Source organism: Stigmatopora argus, chromosome 4 (genome assembly GCF_051989625.1).
Source record: "Stigmatopora argus isolate UIUO_Sarg chromosome 4, RoL_Sarg_1.0, whole genome shotgun sequence".
Lineage (NCBI taxonomy): Eukaryota > Metazoa > Chordata > Actinopteri > Syngnathiformes > Syngnathidae > Stigmatopora > Stigmatopora argus.
The window spans coordinates 7,947,901-7,961,577 of record NC_135390.1 but is presented as its reverse complement, the minus strand read 5'-3'; the positions used below and the strand labels follow the sequence as shown (position 1 = coordinate 7,961,577).

General features: G+C 39.2%; 1 protein-coding gene across 1 annotated transcript; it reads left to right on the top strand.

Annotated features, from left to right (window-relative positions):
- The first annotated feature begins 321 nt into the window (after positions 1-321).
- Positions 322-13,464, top strand: has2 (hyaluronan synthase 2). Its single transcript, XM_077597990.1, has 4 exons — positions 322-438; positions 10,741-11,367; positions 12,123-12,224; positions 12,326-13,464. Exons 2-4 carry the CDS (start codon positions 10,741-10,743, stop codon positions 13,250-13,252), a joined length of 1,656 nt encoding a protein of 551 aa, XP_077454116.1. The 5' UTR covers positions 322-438; the 3' UTR covers positions 13,253-13,464.
- The last annotated feature ends 213 nt before the right edge of the window (positions 13,465-13,677 follow it).

Below are 13,677 nucleotides of genomic sequence, written 5' to 3'. Positions count from 1 at the left end.
TTTTTATTATAGGAGTGAGGTTGTCAAAACTGGTGGCTCCTTCTTTTTAAGGATTTTGAATAATGCATGCAAACTTTGATGGAGAAAAATACCTCTCATTTTTATCTGGCTTATCTTTACTTTGTTCTTATGTTGACACCGAAGTTGAGTGACATGATTATGTATAAAAGAACCATGTGGTGCCATGATAATGACACACAAGAAGAAAATTGTCATTTTTCTTGAGCATTCCACACAACTCTGAAGAAACGCCATATCTCTCCTCAAATCATTTTTTTAAATTTTATATATATATTTTTTTTTAATCAACACATTTTAGAGGATCCATGAGAGTCCCACAAGTCTCCAGTGAAACTTTATTTAACCTCTCACTCTCAGTGGAGTGGAGTTGACCGCATCTACACCGAGGACCAGCAAGCGTGGGACGTCTGCCTCAAGGTAGGTGGCATCATTATGACTCAGTATAGTCAGCTGCACGTCTGCTGTTACTTACCTTCAAATGGCAACATTTCCCCCGTTATAAATAATATTAATGCTTTTGTGGGCATGCCATTTTCAACACAGAATGGGAGCGCACACGTGTGTAAAAGTGCATCTCTGGTTACTTTTCCAGTGAAACCAAGGTGTGGTTGTTTTTTCTCCCAATAACTGGTATAAAGCATGAAATAGGCAAAGAAAAAATATTATTTTGTCTTTATCTAAATTGCTTGATGCAAGGCTGCCTGTGTACTACCTAACACGTATTGCAGTAAATGCCTTCTTTTCATTCATATAAATCTACACATGGCCTATAATTAAAACCAGAGCATGCAGCATTTGGTTGAAGACGTCAGTTGCTTGTACGTCATTTATTTCGATGCATGGACCAATAGGAGGGCTTTGTTCAGATCCAGTTGATGTCATTGAAGGGGCGCGTGATTTGACATGATAGACAATCATCCCATCTTGTTTCATAATATAGAACTGATGCCGATGCAGTTTGACACTGAATAAAGTCATATAATTTGGGTTTCTAAATGCTATAGTATATTAAAATGAGGGGGGAAAATACACTTTATTAATGACAAGTGTCGGACATTCAATGAATAAATAAAACCAGCCATAATGGCCGTATAATACTCAGTAGAAATGAAATATCAAACAGGATACATTAGCTTATCGAATTATGTCCTCTATTTTCGTAATGCATTCACACACCTCAAACTATCATACTATGTATCCTGTCAGCTTTCCAACAATTCTGGAGATGTGTGACCCATTCAGGACTTGTACAATTGTAAAAATGTACACAGGATGTCTGTTAGTATACTGCAAGCAAGTCAGTGCCATGGAGTGTTAGATGTCTTGTTCACAGTCAAACACTCTGTTCATCTGTGTTACAGGATGCATCCAAATAGAGCAGAAAGTCATTTGCTATTTAAGAGAGGAAGCCAAACCATGACTGGTCCCCATTAAGGCATCCAACACTCACGTGCCAATGATCCGTGCATGGTCCTTCATTGCATTGGCCTCAGGGCTGCAAGATTACGACTAGGAAAGTTAGAAGGAAGTGCTTTGAATCACTCCAAAAGCAGCTTTTATTTCACGTCTTCATAGATTTTTGTTGTTGTTAAGTAGCACAAAAGCAATATTGGAGCCAGACAATAATGGTAAAAATCTGATGTGAACTACTTTCTCCCTGAGTTCTCTGCTACCTCATTCTGATTCACACGGGGAGTACTGATGACATAAATGAGCTTCAAAAGTGACATTGTGCTGTAAACTAACCCAAGAGTTTTATACATTGGTGCTTTGTAAAATTCCCGTTCCCGCAAGTCTCCCAAGAATAACAATTCAACCTTTTAAGGCAACAATTCGAATGTTGCTATTTTTATTTTCTCTGATTGTGAACTAAGTATATTTTATCTTGATCCTGTGTGATAAACATTGACAGCAAGGTAGTCCAGATAGAACAACTACAATTGTATCATAAGAGAGATCCAAGTTGGTTCCTCGAAAGCGTCAATGATTTAACTATTTACTGACATAGAATGCAAGTGGCTTGATTTTTTGGGGAACTGATTGCCAAATACAAGCATCCTTAACATAATGTTTCCATATTTAAATGGTCAGATACGGTATCTGTTTCTCAAACAGTAGCCTACACAAAGAAAACCGTTGCTTAGTCAGTGAAATTGTGATGACTGGGTGAATTTCAGCCTTAATTTGTTGGCATTCGGCAAGAGTCAGAGGCATGAGAGAGGGGAATACTGACAGCTGCAACCAAAGGATGAACGTTAACACCCACTCGCTGTCCACGCCCCTTTATGTTGAAAAAAAAGGTCACTGTTGAGGAGACTTCACTATCAGATTACTTCAATTTGGCAAATCATAATCAGTACACAATCAAAGCACATTTCTGCTCGTTCTGACTGAATGACAGGTTTGTTACACAGCTGATTGGTCTATTCAGCAGTTAAGTAGTGAGAAAGATCTAGTTTGACATTTAATCTTTCTGCAAGAATATCTAAGTCAGGCATTGTGTGCTTAATGGACTGCTTCAATTTAAAATAAATATAATTTCTTTTTGACTCATGATCTTTTGATGTCTTCCATCCTTCCCTCACTCAGAAAATTCCAACCAATTTATCAGTTTTTGATTTTTTTGCTCTGGCTTCATCTCATTTATGGAATTGCTACCTATTTCACTATTGTAAACATAGAACTCCATTATGCCTCTTTATAAATAATGATAAGAGACTATCTGTGAGAAATATTTTGCTATTGCATAATAGTTTTATGAAGTGTTAAGGCTTTTGTTATAGCACTGTACTTTATTTAACAAATAACAGCAAATAATTAAGAGCCAAGTTGGTAAAAGTAGCTGAAATATTATGTGGAATTTGCCAGTGCTTGTAACATTCAACTGTTTTATGTTGCACCTTCATTTAATCAATTTCAATTTAAATAATTTATCCATGATTTATGATAAGAAAACCATCAGATTTCTATTAGATTTGTATCTAAAGCTTGTATATGATAATCCTTGAAGGTTGGACACCATAATTCCTCCACCCTTATACTCAGTAGAGGCCTCCCCTGAGACCAACAGCTAGCTCAGCTGTTTGCTGTCTACTGACATTATTGTGTTTCCACCTTCAAACACCAACATCATGTTGGCTGACGACAGGACACGGGTGGTCATGATCTTAGGGGGTTAGCCTAGAAAGAGAAAATGAGGAATGTGTGTGCGGTGTGTTGCGAAAAATCTGGAGCTGGACACTTCCAAAACAAAGGAAGTAATTATCGAAAGACGACAATCCTCCACCCAACAGCAGAAGGGAATGAGTGGAGAGAGTGGTTTTCCTAAATTTCCCCAGGGTATATATTGCAGATGACATCAGTTAGACTTCCAACACATTGGTGGAACTGAAGAAGGCTCATCAGAGGTTCGATTTCTTGCTGTTGCAAGAGAAACATCACATTTAGAAGCAACTGATGATTTCATTTACGCGACCCTCACTGAATTAGTGCTAACGTACTGAGAATTACTGTGGTCTAGATGGCTTTGGTGAAGAATAGCTTCTATTGGTGGGCCATCATACTCCTTAATGTATATATTTGTCATCTCTACCAATGTTATTTGAAGGTTTAGGTCAGGGGTTAGGAATGTATGGCTCCTGAGCCATGTCTGGCTCTTTTAATGAGAGCACCTGGCTCACGCTGACCTGGTACTTAAGTATGCTTAAGTGGCTCACCCGAAATGAACGAGCTGTAACAGGCTACCAGTGCATTGACATATTTATCGTCAAATCTTCTGAATAATATACTTCAAATTAGTGGTAGTCCAGCCATTGAGGCTTGACTGAAGATAGTTGTTAGAGCCTTTGAGCTATTAGTTAGTTCACCTATGCTCAGCCAGTGGGCGGGATGGGCCCTTACTGCTCAGTGCTGAGCATTGCATTAACTAAGCAGGGTGGTGTATGAATGTGAGTTCGGATAATTGTTTGTTTCTCTATGGGCCCTACAGTTGACTGGCGACCATTCTAGGATGTAGTCTGCCTTTTGCCGAAAGTCGACTGGGATAGGCTCTGGCGATCCTAATGAGGATGAGCGGTACAGAAAATGAATTAATATATGTATAAAAATGCACATAGGCGGCCCAGCGGCTGACTAGTCAGGATATCATCCTTCACAGTTTTGGGGTCGAGGGTTTGATCCCAGGTCGGTCTGCCCTGTGTAGTTTGCATGTTCCCCCAGGCTTGTGTGGATTTCCCTGGGTACTCCAGTTTCTCTGTTATTTCCCAAAAAAACTTCTGCCTCGGTGTAGTTTAGTATGGTTTTGATTCCCTTCAAATTCATAGTTAATCAGAGCCAAGCCATGATGTACCGGCAAAGCACGGTGCATGTCGTTGTCCCTTTGCCGTGCAGTCCCGCCAAGCCCTGCAAGTTGGATTTCAGCTCAATGGCGATGACTTTCACATTTTGCCATTGCACGTCGCCTCCTGTGTATTGTGCCCATAACGCATGCATGCACACATCTACACCTGCACGAGCACAAACCCTGCCACGTGAAAATCACCCTTAACCATTCGATTGAGCAGCCATAGCAGATGTGCTATTTTATGTACATTTCTTTCGATCTCTGACAGCTGATGGTGAATCAACTTATCATCAATCTAAAACAATTCTACTGAGTACTAATAACACACATGCCATGGACATAGACTTTTATATCATATATCATGGGGCCCAGACTAGATCTCTGCCATCAGGGATTCCATGTCTTCCTGCTGAATTGCGCAGACATGCAAACTTCATACTTGCATAACGTTTGCAAGAGTTATTGCAGCATGTGTCAGTAGAGCGATAATACATCACTACATACCGGAACTCTCCAATGTCATTCTATACGACGTACATTTATATGTTTTTTTAAACCTCCATACGCCTATAAAATCTGACATGTTCGTCTGTCTATGGATTTGGAATTCCTCTGACTGTAACAATGAATAAGACTTCCTAGTTATGTTTGTCTTGGAGTATTTATTGTAAAATTAAAATAGCAATAGAGGCCCTGTTTTTTTCTGACTCTCTCAAAACTTTTCATTCATTCATTTTCAACACTTGCTTATGCTGGTCAGGGTCGCAGGTGCTGGAGCCGATCCCAGTTGACTTTGGGCAAAAGTTGGACCACACCCTAGACTGGTCGCCAGTCAGTCGTAAGACACATATAGGGACAAATAACTATTCACACTCATAATCATCCCGCCACCAAACCGGAATCGATTACATGCTTATCCGCACCGAAGTCAGGCAAGTGAACCACTACACCATCAGGTGGCCCCACACAACTTAAAACTTTGAACTGCATTTCAAATGTGATGGCTGTCTGTCCAAATTTAGTCCACATTGACGGCTGTGTTTTTGTAGATGGTGCTGCTAAAGGTGAGCATGAAAATCAATGCATTTTGACTGCACAAGCCTAACTGTGCTTTACCGTTCTATGAAAAGATGGCATGCCAACATATTAGTTATGTGTCTATTACTATCCACCTCTGTTAACATTTCAACCCTCAACTGTTCAGACATACATATGCAACAGAAAACCATTCACTCACATTCACATGTAAACTCACACTGCCTGTCCTGAATTCTGGTCAATGTTGCGCTATAGAATCCGTGATTGGAATTAAGTGCATTTAATTAAAATTTGATGAATGTTTTCAGGTAGTGTTAGGTATTTGTTGCCCCAATAAAAAAAACTTGTTATAGAAAGAACATTATAGCAAACAGAATATTTTCCCAATTTGCTTTGGCATTGTATGAAAGAGAAGTTACATAAAATAGATGTTACATAAACGCATTGAAGTAATATTTGTAATCCTTAATTCAGTTCAAAGCAACTCACATGGGACTGGGGCTAAATGCCATGTACAGTATGCTGCTGCTATACAAAACAGGGGAAAATTCTGTAGTTTTTGTCATGTTGGATTTCCCAGCTTGATATTTTCTCCAGCTTAGCAGGTATTACTGACCTTGCAATTTCCCCAGTGACCAATAAGCAAACGGCAATTCTGCTGCCTCTCCAAATGTCCAACTGTCATTATTTTGCTTGGCCGGTGTATCTAAGGAGAACAGACATTGTTATTATTTTAAAAAGCTAACACAGACTTTTCCAGACCGCGCATGCATTCGGTAATCCATGTTTTCATTCATTTCAAACACATAGCCACTCTCCATCCATACAAGGTTTCATCAGTTGTGACCTCAAGCGAAATATGGCCAAAGGGAGTTTTCCTCATTAAACTAATACTGACATCAGAAGACACGACTAAAGCGTCCAACCCATGCATGCACAACAAGTGACAACGTTCTCAAGAACTGGATTTCAAAACTAAATAATGAACTGTGATGATATCATCCACACCGTTGATAACCACTTGAATTTAAACATTGTGTATGATCGAGGGCGTCGGTGTGACATTTTCTTCATTGACGCTCGCATTTACTGTGAGATTCTCATCATTTTATGTCACATGATAGCGGGCCAAGTTCAATGGAACTATCACACCTGATTCTTCGTCTGCTTTTTGTGTTAACTTTCACACTGGGCCAACTGGTGACAAGACAGGGGTTTGGATCATAGACTTAAGTGGGACAACAAAGAACAAAGCCTCCTTACAAGTTGCAAGTCCAAAGAGTGTCATCCTTGCCAAATTCACACATATCCTAAAAGTTTGACACATTCAAATTTCCCATCTTTACAGCAACAGTACTGCAGAAAGTTGTGGAAAAAAAACCTAACATGTATGTAAAGAGTGGTCAGGAATTAGCAAGAATGTCAAAAGGCAACAAAATGTTTTTGTTGACCTTTTAGGTTTGCGTGTACTGCATAGATTTGTGATGGTTTTCATCAGGATCTCCTGCACTTCCAAAACAAACCCAGGAATTTAACTTGTAAAACTAAATTCTATAAAGGTGTTAATGTGCCCTTGTCAGCCATATGGTAAAATGTCATTGTGGTATAAAGAGATTCCATTTGTTCTCCTGTTTATTCATGTGGCGAAAGCTAACACTTATGCCATCATATGTGAATCAAACACAGTATAACTGTTTTGATTGCTGTGTTTGCCCCAATTTAGAGGATTGGGTTCCTTAAAAGCTGATCCAAAAACAGAGTGAAGGGGTTTAGTTTGCTCTTTTGTCTTGTAAAACATTGTACAACAGAAGCTAACACACACTCAAGCTAAAAAGGTCTGGTTGATGTGTGTATTTACATAAACATTCAATTTGCTCTCGTCTAATGAGCTTTTATGTGGGCATTTCTCTGCAGTGTGCGTGAATGGAGTGTGTCTAAGGGCTCTTGTAAAAGAGTGTGTGACATTCATAGCCTCGGCACGTGCCAGAGGAGGTTTGCTACATGGCTCTATAATAATAGAATAAGGCATTATTATAGGGCCAAGAGCTTTCATGAATCCCCAGTTTGTTCGGTCTGTTTTTTTCAGAATTCTTTTTTTTTGTAAACTGCCTCGGATAATATAAGGTCTAGTATCTGTATTGTTTCTTTCTAGTTCTTTTCTTTCTTTCGGTTACCTGGAGCTTTTCATTTTGTGTTTCTGTTGCTATGATTTGCTCTTCCTTCCCAATTATTTAATCCTGAGGCTTTAAGAGAAGAACCCTACATTTTACGAGTTAGTATATAGTAACTTTATTTTTATATTGTATAACTTAGTAGAATTCATTATAGTACTTTCTTTGCAAGTACTGTGAGTGAAAAAACTGAGCAAATACTCAGCACTAGAAAACTCCAAAGTGCTTGTCTTTTTCTTCCCACGGAGCTATAAACAGATGACATCACAGGGTGGTCCGCTCTGCACTGAGCCACGCTGAGTTGGTCTCTGCTTATCTGCCAAACAGATGGAGGTAGCAACATAATGACTGCTGGAAAGATGCCTGCGAATGGAGAAATCTCGTAGAAATCTGTCATTTATAGTAGGGTCAACAGAATAAAGACTTTTTTTTAAATTTGTCACTACACAACATGGAATTGGTTTGCTATCCAAACAGGCCTGAATTATTTTTCTGTCATTTGTTTCTTATTTAATTTTTTTTCCCATTTGTACGAAAATTAGGAAGAGGCGAGAGAGACTGACAAAACATTTCTGAATAGGACTAAAATGGAACCGGGTGACCCAGCAGATTAGTTGTTACCAGGTTGGCCTTACACTTCTGGGGTTTAGGGTTCGATTCCAGGTCAGTTTGCATGTTCTCCCCGGACTTGTGTGGGTTTTCTCTGGATAAGTCCGGTTTCCTCCCACATTCAAAAAACATGCTTGGTAGGCTGGTTGATCACTCTAAATGGCCCCTAGGTATGAGTATGGCCCCCAATTCAGGGTCAGGGTTTACCCCACCTGCTGCCTGAAGTCAGCTGGGATAGGCGGTTGTGAAAGTGAATGAATACATTTAAAACAATAAAAAAATTACATCTACACTTTTCCTCTTATCTGTTGTCATGTTTATTGTCAAATCCATGTCAGCTTAAAAAAGGTTACATTTATATCAAGCTGGCATTTATTGGTTAGAACTTCACAAATCTAAGCAAAGGTCAAGCTATGTGTCCGGGGTGTTTTTTGTTATAAGCAATGTGAGCGACCACCAAGGGCGCAATCTATTTGGGGGTGCATTTGAGCCGACCCTCCATTTTTCTTCAATTATAGTATACGTTGTCTAGACTATTATCATTCATTTTCATGTCATGTTAGTGGCATAAACCGTCTGCTCCACGGCGTAGCTTCGATAGTAGGCATTGCTCTCCTTCTAACGTCAGTAAAGTATCACCCTCACGAGAATGCGCTATATGGAAGATGAATGAATGAATACTAAAATATACTGCATGAAACGAAGACCTACGTTTGTATTTAAGCGCATTTTTGATAACTGGCACAAAATTAATCAGGTCTGCCTCTGCTATGTTTGTTGGTTTGGACGTTGAAGAATGCATCAGTCGATCACGGTGAAAGGAGCATTTCAAAAGATTTATTCCTTAACTTTTTTTTACACTAATTTAACCCGAATCCTTTGTGTTTTGTGTGTATACTTAGGATAATGAAAAAAATCGCGAATTCTTATTGAAATCTCTCCCTTACAGTTATACATTTACTCGTTCATTAGTTTATCCTCACAAGCGTCATAAGTGGGCTGATGGGTATTCTAGATCACTATTTTTCAATGTTTTTTTAGCTGCAGCACACCTTTGGCATTGAAAAAAATCTCAAGGCACACCTTCAGCTAAAAATATTCTAATTTAAAACTGTGTTGACTATTTTAACACTATAACGTTTTTCTCATCAATTTTTTTTATCAACAGGAATCGAATAAAACCCCCCAAAAGTATTTCAAAATCAAAGTTTTCACACCGACCTTATGTCGTCAAAAGTTGATATGCAAACAACTTTGAGAGATGTAAAAATCAGTATTGTAACGATTTTAATCTCTTTCTTTTATTCTCCTCCTACTAGTAGTACTTAAATCTCCTAATATCACGCGAAAAGCCATTTTGTGCTTTTCGTCACCATTGCCGAAACTAGACAACCTCTGGTTCACAATATATAAAAATTAGCAACAAAATTACTTTAATCTCATGATGTTACAATTTAAATCTTGTAATACTACAATATATGACCTAATGTTTGTCATATTTTCATTTTAATGTCATAATATAACCATTTTTCTTTCGGGATATTACAATATATGACTTCTTGGCATTTCCTGTGACACCCATTGCTCACGGTACATAACTCTGCTGCGGCACAGTGGTTGGGCAACACTGTTCTAGATGACTGTGGGCAGGATGCAAGATCAACCATGAATATCAAAATTCCCCTCCGGACAAATTCAGTGGCTATAATGGGCTAAAACATACTAGCAAGCATGAGTCCCAATCTGTCCAGTACTTTTGACACAGTGCCCATCGGAAATCTTCCTGCCTCACTGAGTTACACGAGCTTCGAGCCCAGAATGTGATTTCATACATCCATTCCTGATGATCTGATTGGGTATAGCAGTATACACTTGCGTATTGTACGGGTGCATTGAATAATCTCAGCCTAGTGCAAGGGTGTCAGACTCGGGTTGGTTCGTGGGCCGCTTTAACGTAAACTTGATTTCATGTGGGCCGGATCATTTTAGATGTAATACTTAGATATTTTTTATATAAATTGATTAAAAGAACTGGATTAAAAGCCCTGAATATTCAGTTTTTTTATATATCTAAAACAATGTTTATTTTAGCTTTCTTATATATTTTTAGATTTTACAAAATGATTTTTGAACTAAAAACACAGAAAAATGATTAAAAAATTACAATTATTGATTTAAAAGGGGGAAAATCGGGAAATTTAATATGTACATCTATACTCTTCATTTTAATTTGATCCTAAAACAGAAAGTCGGCACTCATGATTGACTTTCCCGGGCCACACAAAATGATGCGGCGGGACAGATTTGGCCCCCGAGCCGCCACTTTGACACCTTTGGCCTAGTGTGAGAAAACTGTACAAAATACAGTGACAAGGAATACCAAGAAGCATTTTGTCGAGATGATGAGAGAGCACACATCGGGGACTGTCTTGACTGATGTATAATCATAAAGTTGAGAGTAACAAAATATGTGCATCAACTTACACTCATTAACTCTTATTGTAGAAAAAGATGTGCTACCAAAATCATTAATTACTTTCCATTTTCCTCCCCACCCAGATGAGCTGCAAACGAGTCCTCACCTATCTGCGGATATTTGGGACGACAATGTTTGGTGTTTCACTCCTTGTGGGCATCTCCACAGCTTACATCATGGGGTACCAGTTCTTCACCACAGCCCACAATCATCTGTCCTTTGGACTCTATGGAGCTATCTTGGTTGTCCATCTCATTATCCAAAGTCTCTTTGCACTTCTAGAACATCGAAATATGAAACGTTCTTTAGAGACACCAATCAAACTGAATAAATCTCTAGCGCTATGCATCGCAGCTTATCAAGAGGACCCAAACTACCTGAGGAAATGCCTGGTATCAGTAAAGAGGCTGACTTACCCTGGAATCAAAGTCATCTTGGTCGTGGATGGGAACTCAGATGATGACTTGTACATGATGGAAATTTTCAAAGAAATCATGGGAAGGGACATGGTTGCCACCTATGTGTGGAGGAGTAACTTTCACAATAGGGGCCAGGAAGAGACAGATGAGAGCTATGCTGAGGGCCTTCAGCAAGTGTCGGGAATGGTCCTAAACAACAAGTGTGTGTGTATCATGCAAAAATGGGGAGGCAAGAGAGAAGTCATGTACACTGCCTTTAAAGCACTTGGAAGAAGTGTTGATTATGTCCAGGTAAGAATGTAAAACAAGTACTATGATGTCCAAGTGTAAATAATAGACAATTGAGACTGATGTATAGCATTTTGTTATTTTTCATTTTTTAATGTCCATGATCTAATATTTGAAGTACAAAAAGCCAGTGAGAATCAGATATTGAAGGAAATGAGGCTGTACTAACAATGTAATTAATTTGAATAGATGGCACTTGAGGATTCAAATAAGACATCTATTATGTATATAAAATTAATGTTTTTAGAGATTATGCAATTGAACAGCATTTAACTTATATTCATTAAGAACACGAGTTAACAAAATAAAATAAAGTATATTCCTTTTTGGGCGGCCGGCAAGCGAGTGGTTAGTGGGTTGGACTCAGTTCTGGGGTCGAGGGTTTGATCCCACTTGGGTGCGTGGGGTTTGCAGATTCTCCACCGGCTTGCTAGGGTTTTCTCTAGGTACTCCGGTTCCCTCCCGCTTCTCAAAAATATGTGGGGTAGGATTGTTGAACATTCTAAATTGCCCCTATGTGTGAATGTCTGTTGACTTGTTCCCTGCAATTGGCTGGCTACTGATTCAGGGTGTCCCCCTGCTGGTGCCCATAGTTAGCTGGGCTAGGCTCCAGCACCCCCTGTTACCCTTGTGAGGCTAAGCAGTCCAGAAAATGAATAAATGAAAGTTACTGCTCTAATCAAGAAGCTAGATCTAAATCTGGCAGGTAGGTAAATGCCTTAGCAGGATTAACATACTACCGTATTTTTTCAACCTAGGTCTGTGATTCTGACACCATGTTGGATCCAGCTTCATCTGTGGAGATGGTAAAGGTTCTTGAAGAGGACTCTATGGTGGGTGGTGTTGGAGGTGATGTGCAGGTAAGGTAACTAAAACCATTATCCATATCTACAAGTGATATTTTTTGGTAATAACCTCATGGGCTTTGTTTTTTTCCGTCTCCCTATACATTTCTTTCCAGATTCTAAACAAATATGAGTCGTGGATCTCCTTTCTGAGTAGCGTCCGCTACTGGATGGCCTTCAACATTGAGCGGGCTTGCCAGTCTTACTTTGGCTGTGTGCAGTGTATCAGTGGACCTTTGGGAATGTACCGAAACTCACTATTGCATGAATTCCTTGAGGACTGGTACAATCAGACTTTTATGGGATCACATTGCAGTTTTGGGGATGACCGCCATCTAACGAATAGAGTTCTGAGTCTTGGGTATGCAACCAAGTACACTGCACGCTCCAAATGCCTGACAGAGACACCAATTACATACCTGCGCTGGCTCAATCAACAAACTAGATGGAGTAAGTCGTATTTCCGAGAATGGCTCTATAACTCTATGTGGTTCCACAAACATCATCTATGGATGACCTATGAGGCCGTAATTACTGGGTTCTTCCCATTTTTTCTCATCGCCACTGCGATCCAACTCTTCTACCAAGGACGACTTTGGAACATTTTGTTGTTTCTTCTGATTGTGCAGGCAGTTGCACTAATCAAGTCATCATTTGCCAGCTGCTTGAGAGGCAACATTGTCATGGTCTTTATGTCCTTTTATTCTGTACTGTACATGTCAAGCCTGTTGCCAGCCAAAATGTTTGCAATAGCAACAATTAACAAATCTGGATGGGGAACCTCTGGAAGGAAAACAATAGTGGTGAATTTCATTGGGCTAATTCCAATTTCAGTTTGGTTTACTATCCTATTCATTGGGATCATCTATACTACAATCGTGCAGACTAAAAAACCCTTTCCAGACTCAGAAATGCTCATTCTGATCATTGGGGCGATTGTCTATGCAAGTTATTGGGTGATATTATTAACTTTGTATGCAGTCCTCATAAACAAATGTGGTAAGAGAAAAAAGGAACACTATGACATGGTGCTGGACGTTTGACTGCAATATTCTTTATCTACCACTGAGATGCCTTGTACATTTTTCTTAACGGCACTCATCTCAGAGATGATCTGATGAGTATCTCTGGAGTTTTGTGTTGAGATAATCTGATAGGAAAAAACAAAACCAAAATCTTCAAACTTGAATGAAAAGAATACAAAATGACTCGCTGCTTTGTCTTCAGGAGTTAAATACCATTCATAATCTTGGGATAGTACCATCTCTTAGTTTGTCTATTTATTTAATTTTTTTATACGATTTTTTAAAGAACTTCTATCAATTTCTATTGTCTTGCTATTAGCCAACATGAGGACTCAGTATGGCAAGAGGAAGTTGGCAGGAAGTGTCTGAGGTTTTGTATGAATACCTACCTCTTACACTTGTCATCTTCATTGGGCATCACTATTACTTTGACATATCTGACC